The 24,255-nt window shown below is 40.6% G+C and overlaps 1 protein-coding gene across 1 annotated transcript; it reads right to left on the bottom strand.

Moving 5' to 3' along the window:
• Positions 1–254: 254 nt before the first annotated feature.
• On the bottom strand, positions 255–24,255 carry zfp64 (zinc finger protein 64 homolog (mouse)). The gene is made up of 6 exons (XM_062052493.1): positions 24,005–24,255; positions 21,453–21,614; positions 12,447–12,587; positions 10,317–10,379; positions 9,996–10,247; positions 255–1,564 (listed from the first exon to the last, which is right to left on the bottom strand). The coding sequence occupies exons 1-6, from the start codon at positions 24,051–24,053 to the stop codon at positions 558–560; spliced, it is 1,674 nt and encodes a 557-aa protein (XP_061908477.1). The 5' UTR covers positions 24,054–24,255; the 3' UTR covers positions 255–557.

Here is a 24,255-nt window from a genome sequence, read left to right as displayed (position 1 = left end):
AGTTAATAGTTTTGATGTCACACAATGTTATGAGTTTTGCGTTAGTACTATGTTGCAAATAGAAATGAGAATGTGTATGTTATCTGATGTATCATATTGTATACATGTTTGAAATAAACTTACAACCATAACCATATTAAGCGTGTTTTGAGCCGGAACCAGAAGATTCTAAGCCGGCGTAACAAAAGGCCAATCAATAGTGGAGTGTTGACGCGCAGCCTTGACTTTAGAAGCACTAAGTGCTGAAGCAAGAAGACGCTAGAAGCCCAAACAGGCTTTTTATTGAAAAATCGATCCTTGGGACAGAAACGCTGGCTTTTGAGCAAGTAGGACTAGTTTGTGCATCTTCAGAGAACTTCTTCTTCTTCTTCTTGGAAACAAAACAATCGATACTGGCGAGGTCGCGGCGCCTCTTCAAGCTATCTGCCGCCCCCTTGTGGAGCAAGCGGGGAACTGCGCGACTATTGGCTTCAGTGCTTTTGGACAACATTTAAAAAAATTTAAAAAAAAAAAAGACGAACGCTAAAGTGACAAAAGGTTAGTTTAAGTGGACCTGCTCACATGCTAAGGCACTGGCCTCGACTATCCCCGCCGCCGGGCGGACTGGCCACCGCGGCGCCGTTGCCTTCCGTCACCACCGTCACCTCGGTGCCGCCCTCCTGCACCAAGGCCCTTAGGTCCTCCAGTTCTGCGCAGGTGGTGATGAAAGTCTGCGGCCCGGCGTGGACCTGGTGCAGCGAGTCGTCGGCGTGGAGCGGCGTCAGGAGGACCGTCTGCGGTGCGAAGGCGGCGTCCGACAGGCCGGGCGCCAGCAGCATGGAGTTGACCACCAGGTCCTGGTGCTCTGGACTCAACAGGACCATCTTGCTGGGAGTCTCGGCGGAAGAGACGATGATTTTGAGCTGCGAGGACGAGTCCACCTGGACCGGGACCAGGACCGCCGGGTCTTCCTGGGATTCTCTGTGCTGCTTCCTGTGACTCCGCAGCGAGTCCTCCCTGACGAAGGAGGCGCTGCACAGGTCGCAGCTGAAGGCGCGAGCGGCTTCCAGTTTGGCCCGGTACCGGGAGCTGACGGGCTTGGGGGGGTCCTCGCCGGGCCTTCTGCCGCCCGCTCGCCAGCCGCCCTTTTCCGTGGCGTCCGAGTGGAACCTCTTCCTGTGGATGACCAGGTTGCTGCGCTGCTTGGAGGCGTAGCTGCACGCCTCGCACTTAAAGGGCCGCTCCTCCGAGTGGATCCTCTCGTGCACCTTGAGCGCCCCCCGGCTGGCGCAGGAGTACGTGCACGCCGGGCACTGCACGGGCTGCGCGGGCCGGTGGTGGCGCGCGTGCTGGCGCAGCGCCGTCTTGTTGGCGCACTTGAAGTCGCAGTGCGCGCAGTGGAAGGCGTTGTCGGCGGCGTGTTTGATCTGAACGTGCGACTTGAGGTTACCTTTCATGGCGCAGCGGTACTCGCACAGCTCGCACTTGTAGGGCTTCTCCCCCGAGTGGACGCGGACGTGGCGCTTCAGGTCCGAGTTGATCTTGAACTTGGCGTCGCACTGCTGGCACTGGAAAGGGGCGTCGCCTTGGGGAAGACGTAAAGGTGGCGAGTCACTTTTTGGAGTAAAGTGGGTATACTTGAGAGTAGTCAGTGTACAGCTTGTGTCGCTCTATTAAAAGTAAGTCAACACAAAACATTGCTATCTGCAACACGAGTGAGTAGCGAGGGAATCGTGTCCCGTCTTCGGTCGAGCTTGGTGAGCACGAGTGCGAGCTGCGGTTCACTCAGGTGAACATAAGTGTCATGAAGAGTCCCGGCACACATCAAACATGGCCTGTGTCGCGTAGGAAGGCAGGGAGGACAATAAATGAAGGAAGGAAAGAAAGAAGGAAGATGAAAAGAAAGGAAAGAAGGAACTAATAAATGAAAGAAGGAACTAATAAATAAAAGAAGGAACCAATAAACGAAGGAAGGAAGAGGAAAAGAGGAAAAGAAAGGAAACAAGGAACTAATAAAGGAAATAAGGAACTAATAAATGAAGGAAGGAAGATGAAAAGAAAGAAGGAACTAAGAAAGGAATGAAGGAACTAATAAAGGAAGGAAGGAAGGAAGATGAAAAGAAAGAAGGAAGATGAAAAGACAAGAAAGTAGGAACTAATAAATGAAGGAAGGAAGATGAAAAGAAAGAAGGAACTAAGAAAGGAAAGAAGGAACTAATAAAGGAAGGAAAGAAGGAAGATGAAAAGAAAAGAAAGAAGGAACAAATAAATGAAGGAAGGAAGATGAAAAGAAAGAAGGAACTAAGAAAGGAAAGAAGGAACTAATACAGGAAGGAAGGAAGGAAAATGAAAAGAAAGAAGGAACTAAGAAAGGAAAGAAGGAACTAATAAAGGAAGGAAGGAAGATGAAAAGACAAGAAAGTAGGAACTAATAAATGAAGGAAGGAAGATGAAAAGAAAGAAGGAACTAAGAAAGGAAAGAAGGAACTAATAAAGGAAGGAAAGAAGGAAGATGAAAAGAAAAGAAAGAAGGAACAAATAAATAAAGGAAGGAAGATGAAAAGAAAGAAGGAACTAAGAAAGGAAAGAAGGAACTAATACAGGAAGGAAGGAAGATGAAAAGAAAAGAAAGAAGGAACTAATAAATGAAAGAAGGAACTAATAAATAAAGGAAGATTAAAAGAAAGGAAATAACTAATACAGGAAGGAAGGAAGATGAAAAGAAAAGAAAGAAGGAACTAATAAATGAAAGAAGGAACTAATAAATAAAGGAAGTTGAAAAGAAAGGAAAGAAGGAACTAATAAAGGAAGCAAGGAAATGAAGAAGGAAGGAAAGAAGGGAAAAGGGGGGAGGGAATGAAAAAAGGAATAAAGGAAGGAAGGAAGAAAATAGTGAAGGAAAGAAAGAAAGAAAGTAAAAAGGAATGAAGAAAGGAAGAAATTAAGGAAAGGGGGGAAAAGGCAGGAAAGGAAGGTAGGAAAGCAGGAAATATAAATGAAGGAAGAATAAATGAGGGAAGGACGACGAAAACAAAGGAAAGAAGGAACCAATAAATGAAGAAAGGAAGATGAAAAGAAAGGAAAGAAGGAACTAAGAAAGGAAAGAAGGAACTAATAAAGGAAGGAAGGAAGATGAAAAGAAAGGAAAGAAGGAACTAATAAATGAAGGAAGGAACTAATAAATGAAAGAAGGACGATGAAGATAAAGGAAAGAAGGAACTAATAAAGGAAAGAAGATGAAAAGAAAGGAAAGAAGGATGATGAAAAGAAAGGAAAGAAGGATGATGAAAAGAAAGGAAAGAAGTAACTAAGAAAGGAAAGAAGGAACTAAGAAAGAAAAGAATGATCTAATAAGGGATAGAAGGAACTAATAAATGACGGAAGGTAGATGAAAAGAAACCAAATAAAATACTAATAAAAGAAAGAAGGAACTAAGAAAGGAAAGAAGGAACTAAAAAATGAAAGAAGAACGATGACAAGAAAGGAAAGAAGGAACTAATTAATGAAAGAAGGAACTAATAAATGAAGGAAGGAAGATGAAAAGAAAGCAAATAAAATACTAATAAAGGAAAGAAGAAACTAATAAATGAAGGAAGGAAGATGAAAAGAAAAGAAAGAAGGAACTAATAAATGAAAGAAGGAACTAATAAAGGAAGTCACTTTTTTGACGTCACAATAACAAGTAAAGTGGGTGTACTTGAGAGTAGTCAGTGTACAGCTTGTGTCGCGCTATCAAAAGGAGGTCAACACAAAACATTGCTATCTGCAACACGAGTGAGTAGCGAGGGAATCGTGTCCCGTCTTCGGTCGAGCTTGGTGAGCACGAGTGCTGCCGACCCTGTCGAGCTGCGGTTCACTCAGGTGAACATAAGTGTCATGAAGAGTCCTGGCACACATCAAACATGGCCTGTGTCGCGTAGGAAGGCAGGGAGGACAATAAATGAAGGAAGGAAAGAAAGAAGGAAGATGAAAAGAAAGGAAAGAAGGAACTAATAAAGTAAGGAAGATGAAAAGAAAGAAAAGAAGGAACTAATAAATTAAAGAAGGAACCAATAAATGAAGGAAGGAAGATGAAAAGAAAGGAAAGAAGGAACTAATAAAGGAAAGAAGGAACTAATAAATGAAGGAAGGAAGATGAAAAGAAAGAAGGAACTAAGAAAGGAAAGAAGGAACTGATAAAGGAAGGAAGCAAGATGAAAAGAAAGAAGGAACCAAGAAAGGAAAGAAGGAACTAATAAAGGAAGGAAGCAAGATGAAAAGAAAGAAGGAACTAATAAAGGAAGGAAGGAAGGAAGATGAAAAGAAAAGAGAGAAGGAACTAATAAATGAAGGAAGGAAGATAAAAATAAAGAAGGAACTAAGAAAGGAAAGAAGGAACTAATACAGGAAGGAAGAAGGATGAAAAGAAAAGAAAGAAGGAACTAATAAATGAAAGAAGGAACTAATAAATAAAGGAAGATGAAAAGAAAGGAAAGAAGGAACTAATACAGGAAGGAAGGAAGATGAAAAGAAAAGAAAGAAGGAACTAATAAATAAAGGAAGATGAAAAGAAAGGAAAGAAGGAACTAATAAATTAAAGAAGGAACCAATAAATGAAGGAAGGAAGATGAAAATAAAGAAGGAACTAAGAAAGGAAAGAAGGAACTAATACAGGAAGGAAGAAGGATGAAAAGAAAAGAAAGAAGGAACTAATAAATGAAAGAAGGAACTAATAAATAAAGGAAGATCAAAAGAAAGGAAAGAAGGAACTAATACAGGAAGGAAGGAAGATGAAAAGAAAAGAAAGAAGGAACTAATAAATAAAGGAAGATGAAAAGAAAGGAAAGAAGGAACTAATAAAGGAAGGAAGGAAATGAAGAAGGAAGGAAAGAAGGGAAAAGGGGGGAGGGAATGAAAAAAGGAATAAAGGAAGGAAGGAAGAAAATAGTGAAGGAAAGAAAGAAAGTAAAAAGGAATGAAGAAAGGAAGAAATTAAGGAAAGGGGGAAAAAGACAGGAAAGGAAGGTAGGAAAGCAGGAAATATAAATGAAGGAAGAATAAATGAGGGAAGGACGACGAAAACAAAGGAAAGAAGGAACCAATAAATGAAGAAAGGAAGATGAAAAGAAAAGAAAGAAGGAACTAAGAAAGGAAAGAAGGAACTTATAAAGGAAGGAAGGAAGATGAAAAGAAAGGAAAGAAGGAACTAATAAATGAAGGAAGGAACTAATAAATGAAGGAAGGACGATGAAAATAAAGGAAAGAAGGAACTAATAAAGGAAAGAAGGAACCAATAAATGAAGGAAAGAAGATGAAAAGAAAGGAACGAAGGATGATGAAAAGAAAGGAAAGAAGGATGATAAAAAGAAAGGAAAGAAGTAACTAAGAAAGGAAAGAAGGAACTAAGAAAGAAAAGAATGATCTAATAAGGGATAAGGAACTAATAAATGAAGGAAGGAAGATGAAAAGAAACCAAATAAAATACTAATAAAAGAAAGAAGGAACTAAGAAAGGAAAGAAGGAACTAAAAAATGAAAGAAGAACGATGACAAGAAAGGAAAGAAGGAACTAATTAATGAAAGAAGGAACTAATAAATGAAGGAAGGAAGATGAAAAGAAAGCAAATAAAATACTAATAAAAGAAAGAAGAAACTAATAAATGAAGGAAGGAAGATGAAAAGAAAAGAAAGAAGGAACTAAGAAAAGAAAGAAGGAACTAATAAAGGAAGTCAGTTTTTTGACGTCACAATAACAAGTAAAGTGGGTATACTTGAGAGTAGTCAGTGTACAGCTTGTGTCATGCTATCAAAAGGAGGTCAACACAAAACATTGCTATCTGCAACACGAGTGAGTAGCGAGGGAATCGTGTCTCGTCTTCGGTCGAGCTTGGTGAGCACGAGTGCTGCCGACCCTGTCGAGCTGCGGTTCACTCAGGTGAACATAAGTGTCATGAAAAGTCCCGGCACACATCAAACATGGCCTGTGTCGCGTAGGAAGGCAGGGAGGACAATAAATGAAGGAAGGAAAGAAAGAAGGAAGATGAAAAGAAAGGAAAGAAGGAACTAATAAGGTAAGGAAGATGAAAAGAAAGAAAAGAAGGAACTAATAAATTAAAGAAGGAACCAATAAATGAAGGAAGGAAGATGAAAAGAAAGGAAAGAAGGAACTAATAAAGGAAAGAAGGAACTAATAAATGAAGGAAGGAAGATGAAAAGAAAGAAGGAACTAAGAAAGGAAAGAAGGAACTAATAAAGGAAGAAAGCAAGATGAAAAGAAAGAAGGAACTAAGAAAGGAAAGAAGGAACTAATAAAGGAAGGAAGCAAGATGAAAAGAAAGAAGGAACTAATAAAGGAAGGAAGGAAGGAAGATGAAAAGAAAAGAAAGAACTAATAAATGAAGGAAGGAAGATGAAAAGAAAGAAGGAACTAAGAAAGGAAAGAAGGAACTAATACAGGAAGGAAGAAGGATGAAAAGAAAAGAAAGAAGGAACTAATAAATGAAAGAAGGAACTAATAAATAAAGGAAGATCAAAAGAAAGGAAAGAAGGAACTAATACAGGAAGGAAGGAAGATGAAAAGAAAAGAAAGAAGGAACTAATAAATAAAGGAAGATGAAAAGAAAGGAAAGAAGGAACTAATAAAGGAAGGAAGGAAATGAAGAAGGAAGGAAAGAAGGGAAAAGGGGGGAGGGAATGAAAAAAGGAATAAAGGAAGGAAGGAAGAAAATAGTGAAGGAAAGAAAGAAAGTAAAAAGGAATGAAGAAAGGAAGAAATTAAGGAAAGGGGGAAAAAAACAGGAAAGGAAGGTAGGAAAGCAGGAAATATAAATGAAGGAAGAATAAATGAGGGAAGGACGACGAGAACAAAGGAAAGAAGGAACCAATAAATGAAGATGAAAAGAAAGGAAAGAAGGAACTAAGAAAGGAAAGAAGGAACTTATAAAGGAAGGAAGGAAGATGAAAAGAAAGGAAAGAAGGAACTAATAAATGAAGGAAGGACGATGAAAATAAAGGAAAGAAGGATGATGAAAAGAAAGGAAAGAAGTAACTAAGAAAGGAAAGAAGGAACTAAGAAAGAAAAGAATGATCTAATAAGGGATAGAAGGAACTAATAAATGAAGGAAGGAAGATGAAAAGAAACCAAATAAAATACTAATAAAAGAAAGAAGGAACTAAGAAAGGAAAGAAGGAACTAAAAAATGAAAGAAGAACGATGACAAGAAAGGAAAGAAGGAACTAATTAATGAAAGAAGGAACTAATAAATGAAGGAAGGAAGATGAAAAGAAAGCAAATAAAATACTAATAAAGGAAAGAAGAAACGAATAAATGAAGGAAGGAAGATGAAAAGAAAAGAAAGAAGGAACTAAGAAATGAAAGAAGGAACTAATAAAGGAAGTCACTTTTTTGACGTCACAATAACAAGTAAAGTGGGTGTACTTGAGAGTAGTCAGTGTACAGCTTGTGTCGTGCTATCAAAAGGAGGTCAACACAAAACATTGCTATCTGCAACACGAGTGAGTAGCGAGGGAATCGTGTCTCGTCTTCGGTCGAGCTTGGTGAGCACGAGTGCTGCCGACCCTGGCGAGCTGCGGTTCACTCAGGTGAACATAAGTGTCATGAAGAGTCCCGGCACACATCAAACATGGCCTGTGTCGCGTAGGAAGGCAGGGAGGACAATAAATGAAGGAAGGAAAGAAAGAAGGAGGATGAAAAGAAAGGAAAGAAGGAGTAACATAACTGCGTGTGAGCGATTAATGCACCTGTGTGAGCGAGTAACGTACCTGTCAGGGAGCGAGTAACATAACTGCGTGCGAGCGAGTAACGTACCTGTCAGGGAGCGAGTAACATAACTGCGTGCGAGCGAGTAACGTACCTGTCAGGGAGCGAGTAACATAACTGCGTGCGAGCGAGTAACGTACCTGTCAGGGAGCGAGTAACATAACTGCGTGCGAGCGAGTAACGTACCTGTCAGGGAGCGAGTAACATAACTGCGTGCGAGCGAGTAACGTACCTGTCAGGGAGCGAGTAACATAACTGCGTGCGAGCGAGTAACATACCTGTAGATAGCGAGTAACATAACTGCGTGCGAGCGAGTAACATACCTGTCAGGGAGCGAGTAACATACCTGTCAGGGAGCGAGTAACATAACTGCGTGCGATCGAGTAACATACCTGTAGATAGCGAGTAACATAACTGCGTGCGAGCGAGTAACATACCTGTCAGGGAGCGAGTAACATAACTGCGCGCGAGCGAGTAACGTACCTGTCAGGGAGCGAGTAACGCACCTGTCAGGGAGCGAGTAACATAACTGCGTGCGAGCGAGTAACGTACCTGTCAGGGAGCGAGTAACGCACCTGTCAGGGAGTGAGTAACATACCTGTCAGGGAGCGAGTAACATAACTGCGTGCGAGCGAGTAACATACCTGTCAGGGAGCGAGTAACGCACCTGTCAGGGAGCGAGTAACATACCTGTCAGGGAGCGAGTAACATAACTGCGTGCGAGCGAGTAACATACCTGTAGATAGCGAGTAACATAACTGCGTGCGAGCGAGTAACATACCTGTCAGGGAGCGAGTAACATAACTGTGTGCGATCGAGTAACATACCTGTAGATAGCGAGTAACATAACTGCGTGCGAGCGAGTAACATACCTGTCAGGGAGCGAGTAACATAACTGCGTGCGAGCGAGTAACGTACCTGTCAGGGAGCGAGTAACGCACCTGTCAGGGAGCGAGTAACATACCTGTCAGGGAGCGAGTAACATAACTGCGTGCGAGCGAGTAACGTTCCTGTCAGGGAGCAAGTAACATAACTGCGTGCGATCGAGTAACATACCTGTAGATAGCGAGTAACATAACTGCGTGCGAGCGAGTAACATACCTGTCAGGGAGCGAGTAACATAACTGCGTGCGAGCGAGTAACGTACCTGTCAGGGAGCGAGTAACGCACCTGTCAGGGAGCGAGTAACATAACTGCGTGCGAGCGAGTAACATACCTGTCAGGGAGCGAGTAACATAACTGCGTGCGAGCGAGTAACATACCTGTCAGGGAGCGAGTAACATAACTGCGTGCGAGCGAGTAACATACCTGTCAGGGAGCGAGTAACATAACTGCGTGCGAGCGAGTAACGTACCTGTCAGGGAGCGAGTAACGCACCTGTCAGGGAGCGAGTAACATAACTGCGTGCGAGCGAGTAACGTACCTGTCAGGGAGCGAGTAACGCACCTGTCAGGGAGCGAGTAACATACCTGTCAGGGAGCGAGTAACATAACTGCGTGCGAGCGAGTAACATACCTGTCAGGGAGCGAGTAACATAACTGCGTGCGCACGAGTAACATACCTGTCAGGGAGCGAGTAACATAACTGCGTGCGCACGAGTAACATACCTGCCAGGGAGCGAGTAACATAACTGCGTGCGAGCAAGTAATGCACCTGTGTGAGCAAGTAACATAACTGCGTGCAAGCGAGTAATGCACCTGTGTGAGCGAGCAACGTACCTGTCAGGGAGCGAGTAACATAACTGCGTGCGAGCAAGTAATGCACCTGTGTGAGCAAGTAACATAACTGCGTGCAAGCGAGTAATGCACCTGTGTGAGCGAGCAACGTACCTGTCAGGGAGCGAGTAACATAACTGCGTGCGAGCGAGTAACATACCTGTCAGGGAGCGAGTAACATAACTGCGTGCGAGCGAGTAACATACCTGTCAGGGAGCGAGTAACATAACTGCGTGCGCACGAGTAACATACCTGCCAGGGAGCGAGTAACATAACTGCGTGCGAGCAAGTAATGCACCTGTGTGAGCAAGTAACATAACTGCGTGCGCACGAGTAACATACCTGCCAGGCAGCGAGTAACATAACTGCGTGCGAGCAAGTAATGCACCTGTGTGAGCAAGTAACATAACTGCGTGCAAGCGAGTAATGCACCTGTGTGAGCGAGTAACGTACCTGTCAGGGAGCGAGTAACATAACTGCGTGCGAGCGAGTAATGCACCTGTGTGAGAGCGAGTCACGCACCTGTGCGAGGGAGTAACGTACCTGTGTGCGAGCGCAGGTGCACGGTGAGCTGGCTGGAGTTGCGGCTGGCATAAGGACAGATCTGACACTTGAATGGCCGCTCGTCGTAGTGAATCCTCACGTGCTTCTTCAGGCTGCTGCTGTCGGCCGCCGCGTACGAGCACAGCTTGCACTTGTGCGGCTTCTCTCCCGTGTGCGAGCGCAGGTGCATGTTGAGCTTGTCCCGCCGGCTGAAGCGCTTGTGGCACAGCTCGCACTCGAACGGCTTCTCGCCTGGGGAGAGGGGGGCTGCTGGTCAGGGGACACGGCCTATTTTTTGGAAAGGGAGGTCAGACTGCCTACCTGTGTGAGTCTTCAGGTGTCTCTCCATGTCTTTCTGGCCGTACTGTGTCTTGAAGGTGCAGCCTGAACCACAACAACAACTTCCTGTTACCAGGGGTGTCCAAACTTTTTGACTGGGGGGTCACATTGGCCTTAAAAGTGGACTGCATGCAAACTAACTAATACATATGAATATACATATATTATATATACAAACCCCGTTTCCATATGAGTTGGGAAATTGTGTTAGATGTAAATATAAACGGAATACAATGATTTGCAAATCCTTTACAACCCATATTCAGTTGAATGCACTACAAAGACAACATATTTGATGTTCAAACTCATAAATTTTATTTCTTTTTTGCAAATAATAATTAACTTAGAATTTCATGGCTGCAACACGTGCCAAAGTAGTTGGGAAAGGGCATGTTCACCACTGTGTTACATGGCCTTTCCTTTTAACAACACTCAATAACGTTTGGGAACTGAGGAGACACATTTTTGAAGCTTCTCAGGTGGAATTCTTTCCCATTCTTGCTTGATGTACAGCTTAAGTTGTTCAACAGTCTCCGTTGTGGTATTTTAGGCTTCATAATGCGCCGCACATTTTCAATGGAAGACAGGTCTGGACTACAGGCAGGCCAGTCTAGTACCCGCACTCTGTTGTAACACGTGGCTTGGCATTGTCTTGCTGAAATAAGCAGGGGCGTCCATGATAACGTTGCTTGGATGGCAACATATGTTGCTCCAAAACCTGTATGTACTTTTCAGCATTAATGGTGCCTTCACAGATGTGTAAGTTACCCATGTCTTGGGCACTAATACACCCCCATACCATCACACATGCTGACTTTTCAACTTTGCGCCTAGAACAATCGGGATGGTTATTTTCCTCTTTGTTCCGGAGGACACAACGTCCACAGTTTCCAAAAACAATTTGAAATGTGGACTCGTCAGACCACAGAACACTTTTCCACTTTGCATCAGTCCATCTTAGATGGAAGCGTTTCTGGGTGTTGTTGATAAATGGCTTTGGCTTTGCATAGTAGAGTTTTAACTTGCACTTACAGATGTAACGACCAACTGTAGTTACTGACAGTGGTTTTCTGAAGTGCTCCTGGGCCCATGTGTTGATATCCTTTACACACTGATGTCGCTTTTTGATGCAGTACACCCTGAGGAATCCAAAGTCACGGGCTTAGCTGCTTACGTGCAGTGATTTCTCCAGATTCTCTGAAACCTTTGATGATATTACGGAGCGTAGATGGTGAAATCCCTAAATTCCTTGCAATAGCTGGTTGAGAAATGTTGTTCTTAAACTGTTGGACAATTTGCTCACGCATTTGTTGACAAAGTGGTGACCCTCGCCCCGTCCTTGTTTGTGAATGACTGAGCATTTCATGGAAGCTGCTTTTTATACCCAATCATGGCACCCACCTGTTCCCAATTAGCCTGTTCACCTGTGGGATGTTCCAAATAAGTCTTTGATGAGCATTCCTCAACTTCCTCAGTCTTTTTTGCCACTCGTGCCAGATTTTTTTAAACATCTTGCAGGCATCAAATTCCAAATGAGCTAATATTTGCAAAAAATAACAACATTTTCCAGTGTGAACATTAAATATCTTCTCTTTGCAGTCTATTCAATTGAATATAAGTTGAAAAAGGAGTTGCAAATCATTGTATTCTGTTTTTATTTACTATTTACACAATATAAAAATATAATGGATATATAATTAATCATTATTGTAATTGGTTATTAAGAGTATGTGAAAGTATAACTCCTACCTTGTTTACTTTTCAGAAATAACAAGCAGTTAAAATGTGGCAAACATGGATAAGTGACAGCCATTATTTAAATGGCTGTATTTTTATTAATTTTTTTTATGTATTTTTGATTTTTTATGTTGATTGGAAGTTTTTTTTTTAAGATCCACAAAGTTCAATGAGCAGGATGTGTTATGTATGGCCATGCTTGTTGAACTTTTGTGCTGATTGAATGTTTTTCTTTTCACCATGACTAGGGAAGGTTATTTAGATAAATAAATGCTGTACTCTTGTTTCCTTGCAAGTGCATTCAATGGTTGCGTTACTTTCAATGGCCACCAGATGGTGACAAAAAAGCCGCCGCTCATTACATGCTACGCCCACCTGAGAAACAGCAACTGCGTCTTTTGGACGCCAGCGAGTCTTTTAGCTTCTTGCGCTTCTGCGGCTTGGTCAGGATCTTCTTGACGCCTCTCAGCAGACACGTCTGGAAGGTCTCCTCCAGGACCACCTCCATGCTGGAGCCTGAGCACGGCGAAATGAGACAGACTGGAACGTGAGAAGAAGACGGGACGGCGCGATGAGAATGTGAGAGGTTGAAGACGGGCGGAACTGGAGGATAAACATGAGAATATACGCATGAAGAGCCCATGGCGAACATGGGCAGATGATAATAGGCCACACAGAAGACACGGGTGACATGAGGAGATGAGGATGAGAAAGGATGAGAAGATGAGAGCAAAAAGGAAGATGAGAGGAACATGAGAAGATGATAAAAAGTAGCTGGGTGAAAACAATAAGAACGCAAAATGATGAGAATGAAGAGGGGAGAAGATGAAGGAACAGGGTTGAGAGTTAGGGATGATGCTCGAAACCGGTTTTCCCGGTTGTTCGATAAGAAAAGAACCGAGTCCTCGGACTCGAATCCCTTTTTGAGAACCGGTACCAGTTATCAAAATCACTATAGTAAAGAAAAAGAGTTGGTTCTTTATTCGAATCCCTGAGAACGAATCCCTTCCCACAGGAAATGCCCTGTGGGACGTCTTACTGACACCTTGTGGCGAGATGAAAATAGTACGCGTCATTAGTTTGGGCACTTCCGGGTTGGCGAGTCAGTTCAGTTCATGAGACAATTGAGAAGTAGACAAGTTGTGTTAGCTCCTACAAGCCTTGGAAAAGATAAGTCTGTAAGTAAACTGTTTAACTTGTTTATATAACTCAATATTAAGGTGGAAAGTGTTTCAATTTGATAGTAAGATGTCTATTGAAAAACGATTTTTGTGCACTGTTTCAATGGATGTTTTGAGGACTTAAAATGGCTGCCAATCGTCTATTTCCACCCTCGAAATAGTTTCAACACTCTGAAGTATTTGTTTGATGATAGAACTGTATATTTGTGTGAAGCTAATATTTACATATTCTGTATTACATTTCAGTATGTTAATTGAATCACATAGCTTATACATTTGTCATTGTGTGTATTTCGGTTAAAAAAATTAAAATAACAGTCCAGTGCAAGACAAAAGTAAAGATAGGAAAAGAAATGGCAAGATCAACAACAATAAAGAGCCTAAATGGATTAATCTGCTTTGGGACTTTAATATTAGACGTCTTGGATTGTTTGTTAGCTGTCTGCCAAGCTGTATAACCTCAACACGTATAGTGAAGGTAGAATAGGCAATATGCAATTATTGCCAGGCTTCGCTCTCATGTAAGGGAAGAATAATTGTTGATTGATGACTGTGGTGTTCTTAGTGTCATAGTGTGTGTAGTTAGTATGTTCCAATAGCAGCAGGAGTGCACTTTTTGGAGAGCTGTATTATTTTCAGTTTTGTGCCCAAGGGACTGATTTTATTTAACACTATATTATTATTTATACACCTATAGGGATCACAGAGACAGGTTGTTTTTGTGTTACTGTATATATTTGTTTTTCTGAAAAATCCCACTTAATATACTTTGGGTAAAAAACAGTCAATATATTTTTTTTTAGGGGGGGGTAACAGTCAATATTTATTTTTTTATTATAAAATAAAAGTGAGCTTTTGTTAAACCAAATATTGTGTTTTTTTCCATATACAACAACCTATCTGGAATCGATAAGAGAATCGATAAGAGGATTCGATAATGGGCTCGAACTCGATCATTTCTTATCAAATATAATCCCTAGTGAGAGTACATCAATATTTGCAGGATGAGAGCCGTGGAGAACATGAGACGCAAGATGAGAGTAATGGACATGAGAGGATGCCGGAGAGAAGCACAAAAAAGACGAGAGAACACGAGAAAAGCAAAGAAAAGGAACCGATGAGAAGATGAAGAGGTGTGTCATTGTTGCAGATGATGACAACATGTGAAGATGAGGATTGGGACAATTGTTAAGAAGCGCATGAGATGTTGAAATTATTATCATGAGCTAAGATGAAGATATTCTTCCTAGCTCTCATCTCATCCTTTTGCCGACATTGAGTTAGCATAACTCAACTGTTGGGTTAAATAGCTCAACCCAATAGTTTGGTCTGGAATAACCCATTATTAAGTTATCATAACTCAACTTTTTGGTTGAATAATTCAACCCAAAAGTTGGGTTGAAAACATTAACCCAAAATGTTGAGTTAAAATAACTCAAATAAGGGGTTTGTCCTTTTCTGAACCAGCAGTTAGGTTAAAATTGTTTTTTGTTTTTTTACCCAACATTACTAAAAAATGCTGGGTTGTTTTGATAACCCAATTTATGGGTTGCGAGTTTTGGGATACATTTTGGAGTTATTTTTATGAAGAGAAATACATTTTTTGGGTTATAAGGGTATTATTTTAACTCAAATTCTGGGTTTTCAAAACTATGAACCATTTTTGGGTTGTTTTTCAATGAGTATCATAACTCAACTTTTTGGTTGAATAATTTAACCCAAAAGTTGGGTTGAAAACATTAACCCAAAATGTTGAGTTAAAATGACTCAAATAAGGGGTTTGTCCTTTTCTGAACCAGCAGTTGGGTTAAAATTGGGTTAATTTTTTTACCCAACATTACTAAAAAATGCTGGGTTATTTTGATAACCCAATTTATGGGTTGCGAGTTTTAGGATACATTTTGGAGTTATTTTTATGAAGAGAAATTAATTTTTTGGGTTATAAGGGTATTATTTTAACCCAAATTCTGGGTTTTCAAAACTATGAACCATTTTTGGGTTGTTTTTCAATGAGTATCATAACTCAACTTTTTGGTTGAATAATTTAACCCAAAAGTTGGGTTGAAAACATTAACCCAAAATGTTGAGTTAAAATAACTCAAATAAGGGGTTTGTCCTTTTCTGAACCAGCAGTTGGGTTAAAATTGGGTTAATTTTTTTTACCCAACATTACTAAAAAATGCTGGGTTATTTTGATAACCCAATTTATGGGTTGCGAGTTTTAGGATAAATTTTGGAGTTATTTTTATGAAGAGAAATTAATTTTTGGGGTTATAAGGGTATTATTTTAACCCAAATTCTGGGTTTTCAAAACTATGAACCATTTTTGGGTTGTTTTTCCAATGAGTATCATAACTCAACTTTTTGGTTGAATAATTTAACCCAAAAGTTGGGTTGAAAACATTAACCCAAAATGTTGAGTTAAAATAACTCAAATAAGGGGTTTGTCCTTTTCTGAACCAGCAGTTGGGTTAAAATTGGGTTAATTTTTTTTACCCAACATTACTAAAAAATGCTGGGTTATTTTGATAACCCAATTTATGGGTTGCGAGTTTTGGGATACATTTTGGAGTTATTTTTATGAAGACAAATTAATTTTTTGGGTTATAAGGGTATTATTTTAACTCAAATTCTGGGTTTTCAAAACTATGAACCATTTTTGGGTTGTTTTTCAATGAGTATCATAACTCAACTTTTTGGTTGAATAATTTAATCCAAAAGTTGGGTTGAAAACATTAACCCAAAATGTTGAGTTAAAATAACTCAAATAAGGGGTTTGTCCTTTTCTGAACCAGCAGTTGGGTTAAAATTGGGTTAATTTTTTTTACCCAATATTACTAAAAAATGCTGGGTTATTTTGATAACCCAATTTATTTTTGGGATACATTTTGGAGTTATTTTTATGAAGAGAAATTAATTTTTTGGGTTATTAGTAGAGATGTCCGATAATATCGGTCTGCCGATATTATCGGTCTATAAATGCGTTAAAATGTAATATTGGAAATTATCGGTATCGTTTTTTTAATTATCAGTATCGTTTTTTGTTTTTTTTTATTTTTTTAAATTTTGTTTTTTTATTAAATCCACATAAAAAACACAAGATACACTTACAATTAGTGCACCAACCCAAAAAACCTCCCTCCCCCATTTACACTCATTCACACAAAAGGGTTGTTTCTTTCTGTTATTAATATTCTGGTTCCTACATTATATATCAATATATATCAATACAGTCTGCAAGGGATACAGTCCGTAAGCACACATGATTGTGCGTGCTGCTGGTCCACTAATAATACTAACCTTTAACAGTTAATTTTACAAATTTTCATTAATTACTAGTTTCTATGTAACTGTTTTTATATTGTTTTACTTTCTTTTTTATTCAAGAAAATGTTTTTAATTTATTTATCTTATTTTATTTGATTCATTTTTTTAAAAAAGTACCTTATCTTCATCATACCTGGTTGTCCAAATTAGGCATAATAATGTGTTAATTCCACGACTGTATATATCGGTTGATATCGGTATCGGTTGATATCGGTATCGGTTGATATCGGTATCGGTAATTAAAGAGTTGGACAATATCGGCATATCGGATATCGGCAAAAAGCCATTATCGGACATCCCTAGTTATAAGGGTATTATTTTAACTCAAATTCTGGGTTTTCAAAACTATGAACCATTTTTGGGTTGTTTTTCAATGAGTATCATAACTCAACTTTTTGGTTGAATAATTTAACCCAAAAGTTGGGTTGAAAACATTAACCCAAAATGTTGAGTTAAAATAACTCAAATAAGGGGTTTGTCCTTTTCTGAACCAGCAGTTGGGTTAAAATTGGGTTATTTTGATAACCTAATTTATGGGTTGCGAGTTTTGGGTTAAATTTTGGAGTTTTTTTTTTTGAAGAGCAATCAAGTTTTTGGGTTATAAGGGTATTATTTTAACTACATTTCTGGGTTTTCAAAACTATGAACCATTTTTGGGTTGTTTTTAGTTGAGAAGGAGTAGAACAAACCAGCAGTAAAATATATATAATTTCTAACCAACTTTTGGGTCAAGGACTGCTAAATTGCACAACCCAATAGTTGGGTTGGGAATAACCCAACATTGTAGTGAGCTTAAAGGCCTACTGAAAAGATTTTTTTTTTATTTAAACGGGAATAGCAGATCCATTCTATGTGTCATACTTGATCATTTCGCGATATTGCCATATTTTTGCTGAAAGGATTTAGTAGAGAAAATCGACGATAAAGTTCGCAACTTTTGCTCGCTGATAAAAAAAAAGCCTTGCCTGTACCGGAAGTAGCGTGACGTCACAGGAGCTAGTATTCCTCACAATTCCCCGTTGTTTACAATGGAGCGAGAGAGATTCGGACCGAGAAAGTGACGATTACCCCATTAATTTGAGCGAGGATGAAAGATTCGTAGATGAGGAACGTTACAGTGAAGGACTTGAGAGGCAGTGATGGACGTATCTTTTTTCGCTCTGACCGTAACTTAGGTACAAGCTGGCTCATTGGATTCCACACTCTCCTTTTTCTATTGTGGATCACGGATTTGTATTTTAAACCACCTCGGATACTATATCCTCTTGAAAATGAGAGTCGAGCACGCAAAATGGACTTTTAAAGTGACTTTTATCTCCACGACAATACATCGGTGACACACTTAGCTACTGAGCTAACGTGATAGCATCGTTCTCAAATGAAGATAGAAACAAAATAAATAAACCCCTGACTGGAAGGATAGACAGAAGACCAACAATACTATTAAACCATGTACATGTAACTACACGGTTAAAAATTCTCAGCCAGGTAAGGCTTAAAAATGATGTTGCTAACGACGCTAAGGCTAATTTAGCAACTTAGCAACCGGACCTCACAGAACTATGATAAAAACATTAGCGCTCCACCTACGCCAGCCAGCCCTCATCTTCCCATCAACAGCCGTGCTCACCTGCGTTCCAGCGATCGACGGCGCGATGAAGGACTTCATCCGTGGGTTTGGCGGCAAGCATCGGCTAGGCGTAGTAAGTAGTCCTTGTTGTGTTGCTGTAAGTATTGTACTTAGCCGCTAATACACCGATCGATCCCACCTACAACGTTCTTCTTTGCAGCCTCCATTGTTCATTAAACAAATTGCAAAAGATTCACCAACACAGATGTCCAGAATACTGTGGAATTTTGTCGAAGAAAACAAGAGGCTTTTCTATCGGGTCCGATGGGGTACAACCACTTCCGTTGCTTTTGTGACGTCACGCGCATAAATCATATCCAAAGGAGTTTTTCAACCGGAAGTGTGGCGGGAAATTTAAAATTGCACTTTATAAGTTAACCCGGCCGTATTGGCATGTGTTGCAATGTTAAGATTTCATCATTGATATATAAACTATCAGACTGCGTGGTTGGTAGTAGTGGCTTTCAGTAGGCCTTTAACTCAGCTTTTGTGTTAAATACTTTCAACCCAATAGTTGGGTTATGAATCAACCAACATTGAGTTAGCATAACTCAACTTTTGGGTTAAATAATTCAGCAAAGCTCCTTATCCAAGGAGGTAAGGATGAGACCGGAAGCTTGGAAGAATGAGAAGACGATGAGGAGCAGTAAAACGGAGGCAGGGAGGAACATGAAAAGACGACGGGGAGCAGGATGAGAAGTGAAACAATGAGAAAAGAGAAAGGTGCAAGGAACACGAACCGGATGAGAACGATAGCAACGCATGATGACGAGAATGACCACGTGAAAGTGAAAAAGATGACGAGAAGATGAAGAGACGTACGGTAAAGTTACAGACGATGACAACATATGAAGATGAGGAATGGGATGAGGGCTAAGAAGTGCATGAGATGATGAAATGATTATAATGAGTAAAGATGAAGACATTCTTCTGAGCTCTCATCTCATGCTCATGTCCTTCTTAGCATTTGATGAGTAGCAAAATGAGACAGTTGCTAAATGAGGATGAGATGAGAGTCAGGAGGCAAATCTTCATCTTAAGAGATGTTGGTCCTTTCCGTTCAGAAGAGTGAATAGATGGTGAAGAATAGTAAGATGAAGGGGGAAAGGCACATGAGAAAAGATGAGAAGATGAAGAGGAGTGTTGCCATTACAGACGATGACAAGAAATGAAGATAAGGATTGGGATGAGAGTTCAGAAAAGCATGAGATGATGAAATAATCACAACGAGAAAAGATCTCTCATCTCATCCTGACGTCCTTCTCAGCAACTGTTTTATTTTGCTCATCATCATGTGCCGATAAGGACATGAGGATGAGACAGGAGAGGACGAGGATTTGAGAGGATGACATGGAGCAAGTGAGCGTGGGGAACATGAGAAGACGATCGTATAATTAGGATAGCCAGGTGAGACGGAGAAGAGGATGAGAAGATGAACAGCATGAGAACCAAGGAGAACGTAAAGAAGAGTAAGATGAGAACAATAAGCATGAGAAGATGCTGAAGTGGAGCTCAACGAGAACAGAAGAAGATGAGGACGATCACGTGAGAGTGAAGAAGAACGTGAGGCGATGAAGAAAACCTGAGAAGAGCAGCGGGATGAGCGCCAACAAGATGATACAACATATGAAGATGAGGATTGGATGGGAGCATGAGATGAGGAAAGGACCATCATTCTTCCGAGCTCTCATCTAATCCTCATGTCTTTAGCAGCCGTCTCATTTTTGCTCCTCATCAAATTCCAGGAAAGACGTGAGGATGAGAGTTCAGAAGAATGAAGAGATGGTGAAGAATAGTAAGATGAAGGGGGAGAAGCACATGAGATAAGATGAGGAGATGAACAGTAGCAGCATGGGAACCAAGGAGAACGTAAAGAAGAGTAAGATGAGGAAAAATAAGCATGAGAAAATGCTGAAGTGGAGCTCAGCGAGAACAGAAGAAGATGAGGACGATCGCGTGAGAGCGAAGAAGAACATGGGGCGATGAAGAAAACACGAGAAGAGCAGCGGGATGAACGCACAAAAGATGAAGAGTAGCAGCATGAGAAGGCGATGAGGTGATGAGGAGCAAGATGAGAGCAATGGGCATTAGAATAGACTGAAGAAGAACAAAAAGAAGAAGATGAAGACAGGTATGAACATGAGAAGAGCAGCAGGACGTAAAGAGCTGAAATACAGGATGAGACAAATTCGTATGAGAAAGTGAATGGGACATGAAGACGACATGATAAAGAATGAAAAGAGCAAAGAAGACCATTGGAAGATATATATGACCTGGGCTAAGAAGGACATGACAATGAGAGGATATAAAAGAGTAAATAAAGGACAAGCAGTAGATGAGGTGATGAGGAGTAAGATGAGAAAAATAAGCATGAGAAGATGCTGAAGTGGAGCTCAAGGAGAACAGAAGAAGATGAGGACGATCGCGTGAGAGTGAAGAAGAACATGGGGCGATGAAGAAAACACGAGAAGAGCAGCAGGATGAACGCACAAAAGATGAGAAGATGAAGAGTAGCAGCATGAGAAGGCAATGAGGTGATGAGGAGCAAGATGAGAGCAATTGGCATTAGAATAAACTGAAGAAGAACAAAAAGAAGAAGACGAAGACAGGAAGAGCAGCAGGAGGTAAAGAGCTGAAATACAGGATGAGACAAATTCGTATGAGAAAGTGAATGGGACATGAAGACGACATGATAAAGAATGAGCCCTGAGATGGGTAGGTTGTGAGTTCAAACCCCGGCCGAGTCATACCAAAGACTATAAAAATGGGATCCATTACCTCCCTGCTTGACACTCAGCATTAAGGGTTGGAATTGGGAGTTATAACACCAAAAATGATTCCCGGGCGCGGCCCCCGCTGGTGCTCACTGCTCCCCTCACCTCCCAGGGGGTGATCAAGGGTGATGAGAATAATTTCGCCACACCTGGTGTGTGTGTGACAATCATGGGCACTTCAACTGGTTTAAATGTAACTTATATATTGGGTTTCACTATGTAAAGCGCTCTGAGTCACTAGAGAAAAGCGCTATATAAATATAATTCCCGTCACTCACTCGCGTAGGAACATGAGAAGAGCAGCAGGATGTAAAGAGCTGAAATACAGGATGAGAAAGTGAACGGGACGTAAAGACGACCATTTGGATGATATATATGACCTGGGCCTAAGAAGGACATGACAATGAGAAGATAGACATGAGCAAATAAAGGACAAGCAGTAGGAGAGCAAAGAGGAGCATGAGGTCACCTGGCAGCGAGGGAGCTGCTGTCTCGGCAGAGGTGTTCCTCATGCTTTGCACCGAGCATCCATTCTGCTTGTGGGCCAGGAAGACTTGGACGTTGTTGTACTGCTGCTTGCAGAAGCCGCAGATGTGGATGTCGGGGCTCACCTCCACCAGCACAGGATGCCCTGCACATTTACAACGGACAACAAAGTGGAATTGTGCACATTTAGAAAGTATACGCACACTTTTCAACCACTGTGCCGCGGCACACGGGAGATGATGTCATTTCACCTAGTCTGCAAATGATGTGTTGTTGTTGAGTGTCGGTGCTGTCTAGAGCTCGGCGGAGTAACCGTGTAATACTCTTCCATATCAGTAGGTGGCAGCAGGTAGCTAATTGCTGTGTAGATGTCGGGAACAGCGGGAGGCAGGGTGCAGGTAAAAATAAAATAAACAAAAGCTGAGCGTAGCAACTGACTGTGCAGAAAGTCTTTGCACTATGCGCTTCAGCATCCGCTGACCCCGCTCTGTCAGTTTACGTGGCCTACCACTTGGTGGCTGAGTTGCTGTTGTTCCCAAACTCTTCACTTTTATTATAATAAAGTTGACTTTGGAATAGTTAGGAGCGAGGACATTTCACGACTGGATTTGTTGCACAGGTGGCATCCTATGACAGTTCAGTGTTTCCCACACATTCATTTATTTGTGGCGGCCCGCCACGAAAGAATTATGTCCGCCACAAATTTAAAAAATTAAAAATAATTTTTTTTGTGTTTTTTGTCCTGTCCAGCTTCTCAGGCAAATCATATAGTTGATGTAGATGCCCATATAGGCTGTTCAGATTTACTTTACAAAAGAGAAGTGTAGGATACTTCTCTTGTTGCCTTATTTGTGTTTTGGTGAGTTTTGAAGCATGTTAAGGGGGGCAAAGTAGTGCCCAAAGCTGCGGAATAATAATAATAATAATAAAGAATAATAAAAACTTACAATTTCAATAGGGTCCTTTCGTCCCATTGCAAAAGGACTCCCTTTGGGATTCCTTTGACAATGGTCCTGTGCGGACCCTAATTAGCTAACCTCAATGAACACAAAAATACCTTGAAATAAGTATATTCTCACTAATAACAAGTGCACTTTGATTGGGGGGAAAAAAGAGACCTTTTTGCTCAATATGTTGAAAAATATTCTTAAATGAAGTAAATGCTAGTGCCATTATCTTGACATAATGATATGCGCTCGGCATTATTTTATTAGCCTTTATTTAACCAGGTAAAATCCCATTGAGATCAAAGATCTCTTTTCCAAGGGAGACCTGGCCAAGAGGGCAGCAGCAAGGTTACATTAAAAACAGTAAACAAATACATAAAACATCACATTTACGACATTAAAACTTGCTCACATAACACATGTGCATACAGACAAGGTAGACTGCAGTCCTTTCACAGAAGCTTTAAACTCATTCAACGTAACAAGGGTTTGAAGTTTAATATTCGATTGTAGGTTATTCCAAGCCTTCGCTGCTGAAAACCTAAATGCTTTCTTGCCCAGTTCAGTTCTTACTTTGGGGACGACAAATTGCAGAACATTCATTGAACGAAGATTGTGACTTCCTTGTTTCTTTGTTAAAAGACAAGACAGATAAGATGGAGTGATACCCAGAATGGTTTTGTAGATGAAAACATACCAATGATTGAGGCATTACATTTCTTGAAACCAGCAAACTTATACTAAAAACAAGTTTATTGTTCTTAATGGAAAGGCAACAAGGCAATTTTTTTTTAATTGTAATTTTGAAGAATTTATCTGAATGTGCATGAACTATTTCTGGTTCAAAATTGTTTGAAATGTCACATGTTAAATGTTTTTTGTTTTTCATGCTTGAAATAAGAAATTTTTACTTTAAAAAAGTAGTTTTATACTTGTGAGAGTTGATGACACAGCTTTGCAACACTTGATATTCTAGTTTCAAGCATGTTTTACTCAATATAGGTCATCCAATCTCAGCAACAAGCTGTAATATCTTACTGAGATCATTTTGGACCAAAACTCTTAAAACAAGTAAAACACTCTAACATAAAATCTGCTTAGTGAGAAGAATTATCTTATCAGACAGAAAATAAGCAAATATCACCCTTATTTGAGATATTTCATCTTACTTAGATTTCAATTTTTGCAGTGTGTACGGATGTACTTTGTGGATGCCGTCTGCTACACACGCTGTAAGTCTTTGCTGTTGTCCAGCATTCTGTTTTTGTTTACTTTGTAGCCAGTTCGGTTTTAGTTTCATTTTACATAGCCATCCCTAAGCTTCAATGCCTTTTTTAGGGGCACTAGCCTTTTGTTTATTTTTGGTTTAAGCATTAGATACAATGTTTACAAAGCAATTAGCTACCTGCTTCCACCTACTGATATGGAAGAGTATTACACGGTTACTCTGTCGAGCTCTAGACAGCAGACTATAATTACTGGTTTGCATACAATATTTATAACCCAAATAGGTGAAATGACATAATCTCCCACGGCACAGTGGTTGAAAAAGACTGCCTTAGAGGACGTCCAACATGTTGTTTCATACCTTCTGCGTCGTCAGCCGCCATAGTGCAGCAGCTTATTTTGCGACACATCAAGTCATCGCCTGGCTCCTTTGACGACAAACCCGAGCACTTTCTCCCAGCCCGAACGAGACTCGGGCCACCGCAACAACTTCTTTCTCCACGGCGCTGAAGTAATTATTGCATTTTGACAACGCCCAAAGAGGTAAACGCGCACAAACGCAGAAAGAGGCGAAGCGACAACATCAGCTCGGTGGTGTTTGCGACACACCAC

This window comes from Entelurus aequoreus, linkage group LG07, assembly GCF_033978785.1.
Source record: "Entelurus aequoreus isolate RoL-2023_Sb linkage group LG07, RoL_Eaeq_v1.1, whole genome shotgun sequence".
Taxonomy (NCBI): Eukaryota; Metazoa; Chordata; class Actinopteri; order Syngnathiformes; family Syngnathidae; genus Entelurus; species Entelurus aequoreus.
This window is presented reverse-complemented; position numbering and strand designations above follow the sequence as displayed.